Genomic DNA, 18,575 nt, shown 5'->3' on the forward strand with positions numbered 1-18,575 from the left:
TGATGTGCTACAGTTCGGCTCAATGGATGGTTAACATGCATGTAAGACCAGGCACACTCAAGATAAGATTATCTCTCGACACACACTGTAACTGGTGATCCCAGGATTAGCAACTATGCACCTTGACTATGAGGATGTCAATTCACTATAGTTGCCAATTACACTTCTTGTCTATAGCAAATTATGACCACGGCTTAGTCCTATTTGCCCTCTTCCAATCGGTTCTTGTGTTTTCCTTCTCCACATGTTATCCCTTCAGTAAACAAATCCGCAATGAGTTTTCAATGCTGCTTACACGTCAACGAATGAAAATAAAATCAATGTTATTGTTGGGTTTCCATTCCCTCTGTTATTCTTTTCTTTTTAGGGTCCAGCAACCCGTGACCAGGATAAAATGAATGAATAATCACAAAGGACTCCAAAATCCCTTGTTGCACATCAAAACTGTCCCAGCAGTTTAAAGCATTCAGATTCACCAGTCCGTTTGTTCACGCAGCCTAACAAAGGTATTTTTTTTTAAAAACTACGGAATTAGAAAAATAAAATTCTCCTTATCCTTCTGAGAATCACATGCTGCTTGAGGCTGTCCCAGCTGACATTGGGTAAAATTGAACATTGAGTCTCAAAGGACATACTGTATAGTGACCCAACATTCACACCATAACTGTGGAATCTAAACCCACACTGCTTGCACCGAATACAAGTGACCATACCACTATAGCATTGATGTCTTCAGGCAACTACATTTTCTGAAAAATTGTCATGTGGGAATGTATTTTGACAAAAGCCCTTTGAAAGTCATTTTCAAAGTCTGTGAAAAATAAAAACATGACGTGCAACAACAAGCTGAAATCTAATCCCTTCGAACAGTATGTGGACAAATGTTTGACTAAAATTCACGAGAAACATTTGGTGCATTGATTGACTCCTCCAATTTTTGTATAAGGGATCTACAGTAGGAATGAACAGATGATCGTTTTTTTAAGGCCAAAGGAAGGGCATATACTGGCCCATCCCTGATAAATTGGCCAAAATGTCAATATCATAATCCAACCAAAGGGATGCAAATAATCCCTGGCACTATAACTGATCGTAGTCGATTAACTCCTCTCAATATAGAAAGAGGACTGTGTCTAATGTGTAGTCATCAAAAGGAGCATCCTCGCATACATACGGATTTACGCGCACATTACATAGCCTTCCAGTCAATTTCTCCCAGGTCTAAACGCAATGTGATTATCTGACTGGGATGCTTACAGGACCGAAAACAGCTCAATGCTACTCCATGCTCGGCAGACAGAGCTGTATTGATTGTAATGGATATGTCTATATTTAGTTGTTCAAAGTAATGAAAGATGAAGGGTAAAGGACAGTGAAATTGGATGCAAAATAACATCACTAAACTTCCATACCAAGTAATGAAGAGACAAGGAAAATTCTCCTGTGTATTAGCAGAGAATAGAAATTCAAATGGAATATATTTACTGAATAAATCAGAGATTTGGAACTAACGGAGGACTCATTCACAACATACTTTGGTGAATAAAACAAATATTGTATAAACTCATGAAATAACTTTAATGACAAGTTCAATCATGATTTTAAATGACTATCACACCTAAAATGAATTTTGCAACATTAAATCATAATCCAACTGAATCGTCATCCCCAAATAATCCAATCGAAGTGTAATCCCCTTGAATGCAACAGATTTTAATATCTTTTGCATTTATACCCAAGCAGACCTTTAATGCTAAGGCACCTTACGTATCAAGATGTGCGTAAGTATTGAATTATTAAGACAATTCAAATGAAAAAAGACAATTGTAAAGCAGATTTAGAGAATTTGGGTAATTTGAAATTGCTTCTGAAATCTTTATGAAGTCAACATCTGCTTGAGTATCGTTTTTGCAATTCTTCATTGGACAAGGACACACTTTTTTCATATTACACATTATGTACAGCCTTTCTAACCCCCTTTATTGTTCTTTTATTGTCTTTATATCTTGCTAATGAGTAAAATTGTCAAATGGATCATTATTATGATCATTATCATAAAGTAAAAGTACCGAGCTTTGGGACAGTTATTTTACAAAAACTAATAAAATTGAGATAGTCGACTATAAACAATAATGTGGTAATAAGGGCCATCTTAGCACTTAATAAAATGAACTACAGTATATACAGTGGTCAACAACGATTAGAAGTGATAAAGTACTGTGCAGTATTTGCTATCGTAGCCACAGTATGATATCTGGGGATTGCTATGATGTATTCGCCAGTCTTCCCACATAGTACCCTCTACTTTAATATCAATTTATGCAGTTGTGTCTTGAAGCTTTTTCTTACCCGAATGGGGGATGATCGGGTGCTCGGTCTTGTGACACGGTGACTCGGGGAGCAGCACCGGCCCTCTCCTACCGGCCACGCCTCCGAACCTCAGCAGCAGCATGCACTGCAGTAGCAGCAGTGCATGCTTGCTAACTGAGCGTCCCATGGGGGGCCTGGGCTAGGCTCACTTCTCCTCAGGCCTCAGGGGCCAAGCGCATCGAAGAGAGACACACCTGTTGAGAGCAAAAAAAGAAGACGTATTTGGGTTAGAAAGAGGGTTACTCTTACATGTAATCAGATCAGAGTGCTGAAAACACTTCCTTACTCAAGCAAACTAATTCTGGCTTTCACTTCGAATTCAGGCGGATAAAAGCATGAAAAATATATCCTTTGAGAGAGACCGAAAGCTGGTGTGAAGTAGTGACAGAGTGGAGAGAGTTTGCCGAGGATCAGTCTTCAGTGAGCTTTGGAACCTATAAATCACAATTTTGTGTTAGGTGAAGTACTAGGTGTGTGTTTCTTCCAAGAACACTTTTTATCTCTGACACACTTTGGCTTATCTGCAATGGGGAACATTGGCTCTGCATATGTTTGTTAATTTTTCATTAGTCAATTTCCTTATAAACCAAAACAAATGGGTTAAAAGACAAACATCATTGCATCATTGTTTGAAAAGTGTTAATCCAAATTATTCATCTTCGTGCCAGTAGTTCGCAGATGTAGAGATGACATTTGGTTATTTAAAAAAATATATATAAATGCTTTTACTCCAATTTATTCAAATTGTCATTACTGAAAAAAGTTTATGCTATCAGCAGGGTTTCGACGCAGTTGCATCAAATATGGTTGCCAGTGAAGGTAAATAAACCTGGACACTCCAATCAGTATTCATTTCAGACAATTTCTCAATATCATTACACCGTTCAACCAATTCTTGCATCATTAAGCCTTGGAACAACAAAGTGCTCTGCACAATTGTTGATGATCTCTTTCTTTGCAGGCACAAACTGATGAGCAGCTTAGACCGTCCACATCATTGCTTTTTAATCATTCATGTGATGTCATTACAAAGATTGATTCAAGTGCTATGGAATACAAGAATGAGCTTTCTGTAGAGGATTCTTTACTTTACGGAGCCGTTCGGGTCAGGTAAAAATAGGATTTGAAGAAAATGTGCAAAGTAATCATGAGATGACTTTGCTAATGCATTGTTTCTGAACTTATGGAGTACTACTCATTATTTCAGTGCTAGAGAAACAAGATTTTCATCTGAAGTCCAGTCAGCAAAAAAAATCTACATTGTTAAACAAAAACACAATATTCCTTGGTTGATGAAAGAACTGTAGGTATGCAAAAGTGCAACATTCCCTAATACCAAAAACTTTAAGATGTGTTTATTGCAGGAAGAAACCAACTATGGGGAAACAGGAAAGGTATTCCTTCATTCATGCATTCATCTGCCATACCGCGTATTCTTGTACGGATTGCGAGGGGAGCCTATCCCAGCTGACTTCAGGCAACCGACCAATTGGACTCACAAGCATACCGCTAACAGCGGGAATCGAAGCCGCGCCTGCTCGCATCAAGTCAGCCGAGTCAAACACTACACCATCAGGCGGCATTACAGGGAGGGTATGAAATAGAATTCACCTCATCTCTGGTATGAAATCAATTCAGTTCAGAGCTAAAATGCCTCTACCTTCTGCTTCCAAAACGTCATGCCGATTGTTTGCGGTGTTGATTTGATTTTCAACCTGAATGCAAACTTTGCCCTGCCTTGAGAGCAAATTAACTGCCCTCATGACCTTGGGGCTATGGAATTAAAGTATTAAAGTCTAGAGTAAAAGTCATAGCAGGTGTGCTTACATGATTTTTCATTACCTGCAGAGAAATGTTTAAGCACCTGTCATGCGCTCAAGGAGAAAGTAAGTGACAGCATGATGTCCCCTTCTTCCGTTCATCTCAAACAGTCACAATCGGCTGGTTTCTTAGGTAGTCTATAACTTCTTTTCAAAACCAAAACGACAGCTGCTATGCAAGGATAGGAGCAACTCACGTTCCTGAGGCAAGTCATGGATGAATATTTGTACTGTACGTTTGTGTGAACGGATAGACACAGATGTCTTCTCACTGTCAAAGCACTTGCAGGAAACTCTAGATTGTCTGATCATCCTGCACCTGATCTTTGACTGAATCTTTGCTATTCTGATTACACAGCCATCCATTTTGATGAGTGTCGTCCAATTTCTGGTTTTGTGATCCATTCAAGGCATTATAGATCATTTTAGCTGAACAGCCTATAATTACTTTGCAATTATTTACAAGGTCTCCCCTTTCTTATCAGCCTTTTAATCCAAGTACACTGTTCTTCTGACCAATGTTTTTAAATGACTTTTTCCTCTGGCTTTAAAGGATAAATGCATGTTTGCTGGCTTCATCCTTAAGTATGGGCCACTTAATTGATACCTGTAACTTATGAAAATTAACTGATAGGTTCACCCTTTAGGCATTCCCAAATGCACGCACAAATAAAACAGACATTTGACTCATAACCGGTGTCTTGCAAGAGAGAATCGATCCACACGATTGATAACCCTAACATTAACTGAATGCCACAATGGTACTTTTTAGCACACCCCTTTAACAATTGCCCCAATGACAGCCGTAACAGTGTGTATCATGAATGTTGAGTCTTATTGGTTTTCTGAGAATCTACTGTTCCTACTGGCACACTTGCTTGTGCTTGATATGTAGCAATAAAAAATGTATTGAAAACTTGGCTAAATCTTGTTATTCACATTGGGCTGCTATTAATTTGAACACTACTAAACAGGTTTTGCATTTATTTTTAAATGGGCTAAAAGATATTGCTTTGAAAACAGCAAACTATTCAAGTTGTGTATTAAAATGGACATCCATCTATTAAAGTACAGAATGTAACATGTTTATGAATGGTAAGAAAGACGTGTACATTTAGTGGAAACATATATGTAATTAGTTATTTATGTTAATGGGCAGTCACACTTAATATAATGCTTGTATGTTGAAATACACAAAGATATGAATATGTGATTTGACCATCTATTGAATTACAGAATGTAACATATGTTTATGAAAGAGGTTTACATTTAGTGGAAATATATATGTAATTAGGTACTTGTATGAATGGACAGTCACAGTTAATATAATGCTTGTATGTTGATATACACAAACGTGTAGACGTGAATTGACATTTGATGCATGTATGTGACTTTAATATTTGCATGAGGAGCCATGTATTCATATGACAGCATCTAATTCTAGACCAGCACAAGTCTTCAAAGACAGAAAAGCACTTAGTCAAATAATGCAACTTTTCTTACGTATCTACAATAATGTTTGGTGGATCCTATTTTGTCTTCAAATGCCAATGGCCCTGTAGGAGAACACAGAGCTTTTTTACACTTTTAGAAAGTCTAAACCATCAAATCATCTCATGGGCATATTACTACAAGCCTCAGGCCTCTGCCTGCTCACCTTCCACTACAGCTTCAAGTTCACTTTACACACACACAGGAACAACCCCAGGGCTCTGAGATGGATCCCTCAAACCCAGCAAAGGGCATACAAATGTTGGAGATCATGGTGATTTCATTAAAATACATTCAGGGGCATTATATCTTCCAAGAAGTATTCCTGCAAGCATGGGAGTCTGCTTGGGTGTGCTAACGGGCAAGCGTCAGAACTCTCAGCACCAGATCCATGCAAACATTAGCAGCTAATGTATCCAAGACTAATAGCCCAGCAAGCTCCACTAAACTTAAATGTTTAGTTAGACCGACCTTAATTGCAGTGTGTTGCTCTCCCTTTTGTGTGGTTAGTTTTAGAGGGAAACAAAACCATTACAAAAATCTGTGTTTTGTTCATAGCAAACCTGAGAGCACAATGCAAAATTCAGTAAGATCGAAGTATAATTTTATCAATTTACAAACAAGTTATTTGATCGTAAAACTACGGAATGTACAAGTTACTTTGTCGCACCCCCAGTTGTTTAAAGCAAGTGCAAACACTTCATCTCCACTTTAAGTCGAGGAGCTAACCAATCAATTGAATTCCTCCTGCAGTAATGAGTTGGGTGGATCATATTAAGAGAGCTATTGATTCAGTGTGAGGTTGATACAAAGATTTTTGAATTGCACCATAAATTCAAGACCCTCTTGCATAAATGTAGTCTTTGTATTTGTTACAATGACCAACACATGAGACAGCAGCCGTGCACACAAACACGTTTCAAGTGTCCAAACACACAGGAGCGTGAGGCCGAGGTCGCACCTCACTCCCGATTGATGCCTTGCACTCAGACGCGACACACACTGGTAAAAATCCACCCAGACTTTGTTTAAGGCCACAACACACAAAGAGGCCACTGAGGAGCACTGTGTTTACATGTGCACTTCTTTGGAAACCTGTTTGTTTATACCCATTTAAAAAAGTGTTATATTGCCACTTGTAGTTCCGTATTGTCTGGATGTGGACTTCTCTGAAAAATGTTTGATGAATATAGTTTAAAGCTCTGCACAGGAGACCATAGGTTAGCGAAAAAGCTGTTGAAACCACCGAATTCCAATAACAACTTGATGAACCAAGTATCTATACATCAGGCAGCATCAATGTTTTTTAAAAGGACTTTTACTAAACATGAATGTGAGAGCTGAGCGATTGACTTTGGCAGTTTATATTCATGGCAAATTCAAAGTATAAAATATGAATAGCCATTTATTGTCATTGCACTCAGAGGAAACTTCACTTATCGAAAGCTAAAAGCAACGTATCGGTGACAAAAAATATACATATTTTTTAAGCAATCCCCAGACAGCATTTATCACTAAATGACACAAGAAACTTTAGAAGGGAGTACAATAGCAAAAAGCCCAATTAATGTTTTATAATATAAAAAAATATTTCAAACCGTTAAAACAAGTGGAAATCTGTTGTAAAGCTATATTATGCTAGTAATTTGAGCAGTCACTACCCCAGGGGGCATCCGAGACCAAAAAAAACCAAATGCCCCTGCATGAATAATGTATTGGCAACAAATTAGTTTAACACCATCATTCTACTAAGTGTCTGTGGGTGGAGTCAGAACTTACCAACAACTGCAGCAAACAAACCAAACAACCAACCACTGTGGACGCTGACATTTCCTGCATTCGCACGCAATTTCCGCAATGGATTCCAACTTCTTGTCATCAGTGTCACTGAAATTAAATACCAAAGATGTTTGGAAACCTTTCATTTCCAATGTTAAAAATATAACATGGTATTCCGCCATTTTTTTTGCTCCTCTCTAACTGATCTGATCCCGAATTGCTGAGACACATAAAGGAGGTTGGGAAACCACCATCTATAAAGCAACCACAAAACTTCACATACGTTACAATTTCATACACATCATCTCCAGGAAGAGCCAAAAACAGGACTAAGTGAAATGTACTTAACTGAGTCCCTCCAGCCAAGATGAACCTAACAAACTCAATGTATGTTTGCTCAGCAAAATGAAACTGCCATCTATATCCATTACCATCGATAAGTCTTTTAACATTTTGTTAACACTGCATTCCTCAAAGCGTCTACTTTTGATCAAGAAAATTGGCCTTATGTTCCAGTGCGTGACCGGACGTTTGGTCGAAAGACGTTTGGTCGACCGGACGTTTGGTAGAACGGACGTTTGGTAGAACGGACGTTTGGTAGAACGGACGTTTGGTCGCCGGGTTCGCTCACTGTCAAATTATGACAGAGTTTACAGTTCATATTTTGATATTATATATTTAGATATTAAACTCACTCTCTCATGATTATAATTTTGAGAGCTGTTTTCAACAGTAACAACCCGGCTACCACACGTCCGTTCTACCACACGTCCGTTCTACCACACATCCGGTCGACCAAACGTCCGGTCGACCAAACGTCCGGTCGACCAAACGTCCGGTCGACCAAACGTCCGGTCGACCAAACGTCCGGTCGACCAAACGTCCGGTCGACCAAACGTCCGGTCGACCAAACGTCCGGTCGACCAAACGTCCGGTCGACCAAACGTCTTTCGACGAAACGTCCAAGTATCGTTCCAGTGGTCTGACTTCCATTTTTCTAATATAAAAGCTGTAATTTAATTTGCTTATAATGTAAGAAAACAGAGATCAACTGTCACAAAGTTATGTCTACATCTCCATTTATACCCACGTCAACCTCTGAACATCTCATTGATGAGCCTCACCATGCATGTCTTATAAGAGAATTAATAAATGAGTGAAGTGAATATTTACCCAGGAGAACAATGCACACTCAGACACGGCTGTGCTGGGCATAAAGTACACACTAGACAACGCACAAGCAGTCAGACAGTAATCACAGTGGCACAGCAGAGCTGTCGGTTTTGCCGCGCGTGGTTATACACAACAAACAAACTCTTGCCCAAATTACACAAAACACAACACTTAACAATACAATGTGTTTTTTTTTTTTTTTTCGGGTTGTTAACAAAGCTTGAAGGCTGACAGCTCACTTGCAGAAATTGGCCAAGCTTCTGCCAATGAGGAAGTCACAATTGTGCCAAACCATTGACGCTCAATAATATTTGATATCACGATAATGACTTATTAGGGCGATTACAATTTAAAATGCCTGTTGTCCTGAAAATTTATGTAAGTCATTTCTCCTTGTTGACAATAATTGATATTATTGATGGCTACCACATTTCCTCAAGGTGACGGCAGGTGGTGTTGGGTGTCCTTCCGTATTCCCCCTTGGGAAGGTCAGGCTGCTTCAGTGGAGATCAGATAAATCTGTATTGCCTGTTCTCATGTTGCCTTGAAAGCAACTCCGTTTGCCTCTGATGACAAAGATCCAAGTGTGGCGGCAGAGTTAATTCACTGGCTTGTTGTTAGTCGTTTGGTGTGTGTCCAACCTTTAATTGCTATATATACTGCCAAGGATTATATTACCATCCTTTCATTTGCACTCATTGTCTCCACAGGTTATTTGGCATTGCTTAGCCAATCCTGCCCGCACATTAATTTAAATACACATTTTGCCACTCTTGCCCTTTCCCATGGCATTAATTTTCTGTTTGACAATAATTACATGTAAGCAATAGGGAATGCCAAGGACACCATTTAGTATGCGCTAGTATGGCTACAGGCAGAATTTTCTCGGCACATGCAATTCATTGTCCATATGCCTGCGATTCCTGACACAAAGATAAAGAAGTCACAATTCCTACTCAATCAAGAATGGGAATTCCAGGCAAATTTTGATTGCATCTGTAACATTGCTTTGCATTTGTAACATTGTATCATTAATTGCAAGCATGAGGGGAGGGAACTGCACATGCAGCAGAATGCATGGTCCTAAGTGAGCAGAACAGAAGACCTGTACTGGGAAAATATGAGTCACACAAAATCTAATAGTGGGTTCTTGGTAAAAAACAACAACATGTTTTCTTGCAAAAACACATTCTTGTTAACACGAGAAAGATATTTGTGCACTCAAAACACACTTTTCTACCTGGTATTTCTCATTCCTTACATGCAAATGTGGCACAAATCTAATGCCATATGTTCCAGTCCAATCCAGCCATTTTACACGTTGCATCTCTTGCTCACAAAAAGGCATATTTTCTGTATGCGAGATAGAAAAGCTGCAGTTTTTTCTCCCATATACATCCATCATCCGAGCTACTTATCCTCACAAGGGTCGCGGGGTTGCTGGAGCCTATCCCAGTCAGCAACGGGCAGTAGGCGGGTATACGCTAATTGGTTGCCAGTAAATTGCAGGTATTTGGAAACTGACAACCACACACATACCTACAGACAATTTGAAATGAATTCAATCAGCCAACCATAAATTCTTTGGAATGTGGAAAGAAACCAGAAAACCTTAAGAAAATGCTTCCCAAAAGTTGGCTAGTACAGATTCCAGCACCCCCATGACCCTCAATAGGATAAGCGGTATAGACGATGAATGGAAAAATGAATGAATTTAAGGTCATTTTCATGTTTTCCTGCCACACACCAAGGATAGAAATGCTTTGTGTTCTGCACATGTAAAATCTGGTGTGTCCTAATTTCCTCACCCACTTTATTGTAGTTCACTAGGAAGGGGAAACACAATATTACACTTGAAGCTTGAAAGCAGTTACAATATACAATTTACCTCTTACATTGATGTGAAGACTCCGCTCCCAAGCCAAACTAATCACATGCTTGACTGCTGCTTCAAACTAATTAATTACAACAATTTACAGTAATGCAAGGTTCCCACTGGGTGCCAGAATCGCCACACTTGCATAGTGACTTTGCACAAAAACATTTCCTCCAGTTGATGAAACAGGCCCAGTGCAGTGTTTTAAAACAAATTCAATGGGGGTTAAATTTGCCCTTCCAGAGTTTTAGAGAAACAAGGAACAGGAAGACTCTTAATGACTGTAATTGCTTAATTATGGATTTTACTGTGCGTTGAATCCTTTTTTTCTATGCCAGAACCTTAAACCATTTATAACACAAGTAAAAAAATATGTAAAAAAAAGTTGAGCAGGCTATTCTGAAGGACAGCAAACATAACCTTTAGATACATTCAGTCATTACTCATTTTTGTCTCCTGAAATCACTTGAAGGCGATTCAGCCTAAAAAAAGCATTTTCCCTTTAGTGTTTTAAATGTAGCGGTTCACAAGTCTCGACTTGGCTGCCTTCAAACTACATCTGCTGTATAGGCATGCTATACTAGGTTTAAGTGTACTGCATTCCCCATTCATCTTTTTCATGGATTTCAGTCACAGTCATAATTTTTAGATTTAAAAAAATCCCATATGTCCATAGTTTGAGGCCATCCTCAGCTTTTCGTGAATCACATCGTCTTTGGGTTTTCCACTTTCATCCCGAGTTAATGCATTGTGGGTGTGTCAGATGTCTATAAAGTGCATGTGTTAACGCCCATAAAAATGATTTAGCTGCAAACCAGAGAATTTGATACATTAGATATACTAATTAATAATTACAAAAAATACAATACTGTTATGAAATGGTTTATATTGTCCTTTGTTCTTTTTGCATGTTATTTTCTTTCTTTTAAGTCTATCATTATCGCCCATATATGGAGTAGTATATCAAACTTGGCAATAAAAATGACAGGAGAGGTCAAAGAAAAAGAAAAGACCCTGTGCCGAGATGTGTCTATCATAGTCAAGGAGAAAATCACACTTCCTAAAATTTGATAAATGTTTTCCAAATAAGCAGAACGCAAAACTGAAAATTGAATAGTTTTTCATACTTTTTTCCACACACAAACATGAAAGAATGATGATTGCTCAAGTAGTTAATGCTCTGGTCTATAATGTTGTGTGTATCCCTGTTGGCTAATAAGTTACAGGATTTACGAATACCTCACTTCGAATTGAATGCTTTTATTATACAAGTATAATGAGATTTAAATGGGAAATAATGGGATCTTTCCCGTGTTTTGCTCCGTTCAATCCTTTAAAAAGGCCTATTCTTTTCTTTCAAATTCCTGTTCTACTTGACATAAATTGTAATATATGCCTCCTCGTATCTGCACCTGAGTAAATAAACGTCCACAGCCCCCATTTATAGCGAAACAGTGGTCATGTTTGTACAATACTTGATGAAACCTCATTCAGGCAGTCTCAATGGGACATGCCAGAGAGGAGGATAGAGTGATGACGATTATCTTAATCAGTCGCTGCCCAGGATGGGCGTTTGTGCGACCCCCTGCATCAGAGGGAAAAATTAATTCTGGGAAAATGTTTGTGCCTTTCCAACAGCGGGATTGAAGAGCTCTTAGATCAGATGGCCTGTTTGTTTCACAACCTTATCTGCTTTACCCACTCTGGCTTTGGAATCACATAAACAACCTCAATCTTTTTGGGATACTTTTTCCCCACCACAAAAACACAATTTCACTCTTCAGCATTTTTGACAATATGCATTAGAGCTTATGTGAGCGTGTGAATCAATACGAAACCACACAAATGTCTGTGGCTTTAGTCTGATGCACCCAGGCATTGCAATTTGTTTGGAAATGTGAGTCTCAGATAAATGAACATATGCACACACAAGCACACTACTACTACCCACGGTCTAGATCATTTAGTGTCGACAGTGCTTTCACACCCTGCGGCCCATCCAAACTCTGAAGTGGTTTGCAAATTCTACTGTTTACTCATCTCGAGTTCTCTTCGTAGCGGTGGTTAGTAATTGTAAAGCTAAGCGTATTCGCACACGAGGCAATTCTAGAGATAAGGCAAGGAATTTAACAACAAGCAATAGGTGGCAAAAAAAGCGACAAACTGAAAAGCTTTCACACACACACCACTACACAGCAATTACAAGCATGACATGCCCTTCTGCTTCAATGACTGCTAGAGAAATGTCAATATGATCTTTGACTTGAAACCATTATAGCAAGGGTAGCACAGGCCAGCCCCTTTCAATAAAGACTTTGAAAAAGTCCACTTCTTTTCCACTTGTCAATTTAGAGGTTAACAGTCTGCTCTTGCAAATGTTTCAAAAACATCTAACTGGAAAATCACTTAACACATTGGCAATAAAATTAAGTGTAATGTGTTGTTGGACCCAAGAGAAATACATTTTTAATAAATTTGAAATTTGAACGGAATAGTGTAAGTATCTTTGGAATGGTAGACCCGTTGTATCATTTAATCTTGAAGTACCTATTATGGATAATGGAAAATAGCAAAATTCAGGAAATATTCAGTTTTGTTAATGTTAATTTATGGAATGAGTTATAAAACTGAAATATCCGGAATTCAGAAAGTAGAAACTTATCTGTATAGGTTGAAAAACATTTTGCGGCATAAATTTGGGTAAAATCAAAATTTTTACAGTATCCAAATATTTATTAACTTAATTTTGCAACTCTCAGTTTTGTTAAAGACTTAGGAGGAAACAATTCTGAGCAAATTAACATTTTTGTTTTGTCCATTAGAAGTATTTCTATAAAATACTAGATATTCATGAGCCCAAAAAATATAGAATTTCAGGACCCTTTACCAGTCTAGGGTGACACCACCTCTCAGTCAAGGCCAAGTTAAAGCACCATCAATCATACAAAGATAAGATATGCAGAAAAGGAAATTAATGCTTCTAAAACTCCAAAGCTTAATAAATTAATTTACAAAAAAAAAGTTCACCTGACATGTTCCAGCCTTTTCATTTACAAGCGTTGAGGTAAATTGACTGATTTCGATGCAGTGATAGATTGAGAACTGACAGTCATTCCTTGATCTGAATCTTGTAAATCTCCCCACCTCTCTCAATAGGTTCCTACTTTGTAGAGACATGTTTAACGACACACTGTCAACCAGTGAATAATTCTGCGGCTGCTGATGGAGTGCTGAAATCGGTAGCTCGCTCCCTACCCCGACCCTAGGGTGTGTGTCAAGGGAGGGGTGTTCCCTGGAAGCCAGTTGTCACAGCAAGCCCAGAGGACAAAATGATTTGCGACGGTCATACCTAAGCTACAAAGACAGGGTAACATCTGTCAAAGATTGCCTGTATTCATTCTGATGTTTGTCCGACTGTTTTACCACAAATGATACAAGTTTACAATTTCAAGTAGGAGTCTGTAAAGTAGCCTATACATTATCCCAATTATGGGACAGTAAAGTCATTGAGCAAAAAGACGGGCAATCATTAATCACTCCCGTAAAAAGGAACTCGACTCTCACCAAAAGTCTAGTCATAAATGTAAAGGTAGAGGTGGAGAATGCCACTCTACATTAACTGCTCAGATGAGGCAACAATTTATTTAGTAGAAACTGGTGTTGTATCATTTCAAGAAGAAAACCCAACAGGAAACAGTCAGTCAGTGCTCTGCCCAAGCCCTACATGGTTGCTGGAGTGATAAGGAACATGAAGCCCATCTCTGTACATGGCAACATTTTTCAACCTTAATTACATGCTTGGCTAACAGGTAAGTCAAGGTTTTTCCCTGGCTACAGAACTACACCATCCTCGTCTATAGCTATGAGCGGGCAGGTGTCTTAGGCAGATTTGTCAGTCACATGTGCACATCTGCCTTCTCCGCCGCTGTCCAGGAAAAACAAAGCAAATATTAAAGCACCAACTACTTCCCATAGAGATGGCGATATAATCTAAAAAGAACTTAAATGCTACCTTGATAGTCCTTGGTGTAAAGTGTCAAAGAAAAGGAAAGTCTTTCAAGGCTCAAAGCCTTCTTTTCTGCATGGAATGCTCCAAATTACAAAGATCCTAATCAATCATATGAGCTTCAGAGGTTAGAGAATATAAAAATGTGAATGATGTATGACAAGTCCTTATAGATAAATGGTACCGTGTTTTTCATTATACTTGTCGCATGGGACCACATGGGGGTGGAAAGTTACAATGATTCAAGGGGCCTACACGAACAGGGGCCCCTTAGGGTACATTAGAATATGTTATACGAGTTCCCGTTGTATCCTATATTTTCTTATGAGCAAATTTTCTGGCTGCTCCCAAGTGACCCTGCAAAATGTGCAAATATATTCACCACATTGCAATGGACAAAACAATCAACACAGGTCGAATTGTTTGCTTGTTCATGGCCATGCTTTAAAAATGGATGTAACATGAACAACTATAGAAGATACTTCATAAAAGCAATTCATTTAATGTAACATAAATAAAGTTAAGGAGCTCCTGAAATTTAGCAAAACTGATATGGTCTACCCTTAGGAATTTCATCGAGTCTGTCAGGAACATAAGAATAACTTGATTTCTTCGATCGTGGTTGTAGTTTAAAGCAATGCAAAGATGTGCTGCTATACATATAGTGAGCAATGTCCAAAAATACTGATGTACCACCTGTAGACGCGTTACAACTGTTGACTCCATTGTGATGTTATCATTTTTCCTTCTTTCATCTTGATTACTGACAAGAAAGGTCCAATAACTTTAAACGAGATAAAAAATAAAATAATTACATTTTTGCCTCAAAACGGCCTTAACTCCTGAAATACTAAGATACTATCCCCCTAAATTATGCATTACTGTGTCAGGAATGTAGTGACAACATGAACTAAGACTCCAAACTTTTTAATTTATTCTAAATTAAGTCTTCCAGGAAATGGCTTGGAGTCCATCTCCACATTATGAACAGAAAGATGAGGTGGATCGGGCATTTGGTTATGATTCCTCCTGGCGAACTGTTCTTGGCATGTCCCATTGAAAGAATGGCATGTTGGGAAGACAGGATCTCAATATGAAGGTTATTTTGGATAAAGGATGTATTGAGTACAATACTGTCAAATACAGGAATCAAAGATGAACAACTAGGGCTATTTGACGAAATGTTTTCCTTCCCAATAAATGTACAAATGTCACTTTGCCAGTTTTTCTTCTCCGTCTTCATTCAAACTAAGACAGCAAAGGAGAATGCACAAAACATTCGCCTCCAAATTAACGTTGCTTTTCATCCAATGCTTTACTGGTCAATCCTTAAGGGAGACACAAAGCAAGCAAACGTGCTCTGTAATCAATCTTCCCACATGGCACTTGCATGGGTGCATCTCGGATAACAAGCTCAACAGAATGTCAACACATATAGCTTGAAAATTAAATGCCTTTACAGACCACCGCAGCAACCAACACTAACTAACATTATGTCATATAAAAATATTATTAATTGTACATGAAAGTGTCGTACAGAAAGAGAGTCGTCAGGAAACTGTCTTGAAGCACACCATCTTAAGAAAAGCGGCAAAGTGGATAATAAATTAGGTCTCAACTCCAATGGAACTAATTAATTAGCTGATCATGTTCACGTACATTGTGTGCATGTGTCTGTTGAGTTGTAAATTGTGCCATTAACAACAGAAAGTGGCACAATCTCCTGAAATTGGAGCGTTAATGAGAGAGTAAGGGTTTAGAGCATCCAGCAGGAGGCTGTCCATGCTTGTGATTGCACGTGGCACTGCCTGTGTCTCCCAAGGGTAATTTTACAAAAATAGAGCAAGAGTTCGAGAGCGAGCCTGCAGGTACCAGCCGTAATTTCCACTTTCTTCAAGTCCAAGTAAACAGGCGAGCACCTAGACTGGCCTCCCTGTCCTCCTCTTTACAACTGAGGAGACCTAAGACCACACGGATAAGAAATGTCAAGAATCAATACAAGACCCGCAAATTTTATTGGAACACAATTGGTCTCTTTCTGTTTGAGATGAGGGCAATAACATCAGCCAAACTATGGATGAACTCTTTTTATGCGTCTGTTTTCACTGAAGCAGAGAAAAAGAGAAGGATAAAAGCTGTAATTGCACTGAGCTTGATTTCAGTCTTGTGATACAAATTGGGAGCACAAGCAGCTAATTCGACATGAATAAAAAAAATATAATGATCATCTCCAGGGTGGATTTACAGTGTGGTTCCTGCTTCCGATGTAGTAGATATTTTATTAAATCGACCAAAAGTCTATTATATAAGAATGTAATTTCAATTGTCATTTTACTGTTTGCATTAATTGAGCACTTCAAAATCTACATCGCATCACGTTATCATCACAGTAAAAAAAATCTCTTAGTGATTTCCCTATCCACAAGTATAAAACTCATTAAAAGGTACTTTTTACTCTGAGTCTCATTTAGTCAGTGAGATTCTTCTTGACGGAAAATGTTGAGCAGCATTAATCCGGTCTTGTGTTTTACCATTATTGTTCGTTTTGTGAGGTGTTTGACCAATATGGTCGTTTACATGAAAACAATAACAGGGGTTACACGGGTACTTTTAAACGACTGAAATATTGAGTTTGAACTGAAAATTATTGCCGTATTGCGACAGAATTTTTGTGATCTGGGCAGCCAACCGAAATATTACCAATGTCACTGCAAAGTGGAAGAAGCTGTATAAATTGCAAACCCCACTTTCTGGCATGTATATAATACTATGGTCTAACAGCTGCATGCAAGTCTTACATCACCAAGCACAATGCCAAATATCAGATGGAGTGGAGCGAAGTATGCAACCACTGCCTGTTGAACAGTGGGAATGTCTTCTGAGTAGTGACTAAGTCCTGCTCCTCCATCTGGTAGTCTAATGACTGACTGCATTGTGCCAGTTTGCTAGATGAGGGGTAAAGCAAAATCCTTGTTTTCCTTAAGAAGGCCTTTAATCAAGACATTTTGGACAATTCTGCTTCCAAATTTGCAGGGAGAATTTTGGGAAGTATCTTTTTTTGCTCCAGGTGTGGTTGGATTTCTGAACAATGACCTTAACTCCTTCAAAAACCCTCCGAGATCAACAAAAAAATAATAATGACAAAGCAGCCTCATATCCATGTTTGCTTCTTGTGTTTTGCAAGAATTGGCAAGTTCATAACTCACCATGTCGCTACCTTATACATATCTTTGCCAATTTTGTGGTTTAATCGAATTACATTGTTCCTCCTTCAAATGTGAGATGGTGACATAAACCTTACCAACATATTTGCTACAATTTTACTCAGGTCCACACTGTAAAAAATGTGGCCCAAATATTCTTTTCATAAATTACTTCTTATAAAAGCAGTCTTTTGGGGTCCGGCTGGAATTAAGTCAGCACCTTATCTTGGTTTATATTTGAAATGTCCAGATAATAAGCTTATTTGCATACCACGAAAAATGGAAGTGAGTGAATTGCTGCTGCTGCGTCTTTGAAATTCAAAACCCATTAAAAGGGACTTTTACCATCAGGGCAAAAGTGATTAGGAATCTACGGGGAGGCTGTAATTGCACTTGCTTCTGTGCAATGCCAGCATCGGCTGCATTACATAGAGTTGCATCGCTTCAGCATCATACTCTCTGGGGAAAAAACAGCAAGAATATAGAGCAACAAAATCAAATTGCAAACATTAAACTGCATCAAGGTGTCTCTGTAAAAGTTATGCTATGGTCATGTATGTATACCAATTAAAGAAGTGTATGATATGTACTCTTATCTAACTGTATTCAAGGTACAAATAATCAGAAACCATTTTTGCAGTACAATAAATAACTTCAAAATACTGTATTCGTCAGACTATGAAGGCGCAACTGAGTACAAGACCCACCAGCTAAAGAATACAAAATGAAGAGGAAAATATCACACTGTATAAGTCGCATATTTTGAAACGAAGAACAAACATATGTTAACGTAACAATAGAAAAAATTGAGAACAACAGGCTAAACAGTTATCCAGATAACTATAGCCCAAAAAAGA

The 18,575-nt window shown here is 38.5% G+C and overlaps 1 protein-coding gene across 3 annotated transcripts in view; it reads right to left on the bottom strand.

Moving 5' to 3' along the window:
* The window catches only part of sema5a (sema domain, seven thrombospondin repeats (type 1 and type 1-like), transmembrane domain (TM) and short cytoplasmic domain, (semaphorin) 5A), a 121,044-nt gene that overhangs the window by 83,440 nt on the left and 19,029 nt on the right, over positions 1-18,575 (bottom strand). For 2 of the 3 annotated variants that reach the window (XR_013305940.1, XM_077624664.1), the window contains exon 2: positions 2,350-2,564. Coding sequence is in view for 2 of the 3 variants with exons in the window: in XM_077624664.1 (XP_077480790.1) it covers positions 2,350-2,497 (148 nt within the window). In the remaining variant the exon portion in view is untranslated. Of the gene's footprint in view, positions 1-2,349; positions 2,565-2,656; positions 2,805-18,575 lie in introns of all 3 variants that reach the window. The other variant, XM_077624665.1, reaches the window with a different exon arrangement.

Source organism: Stigmatopora argus, chromosome 17, assembly GCF_051989625.1.
Source record: "Stigmatopora argus isolate UIUO_Sarg chromosome 17, RoL_Sarg_1.0, whole genome shotgun sequence".
Taxonomy (NCBI): Eukaryota; Metazoa; Chordata; class Actinopteri; order Syngnathiformes; family Syngnathidae; genus Stigmatopora; species Stigmatopora argus.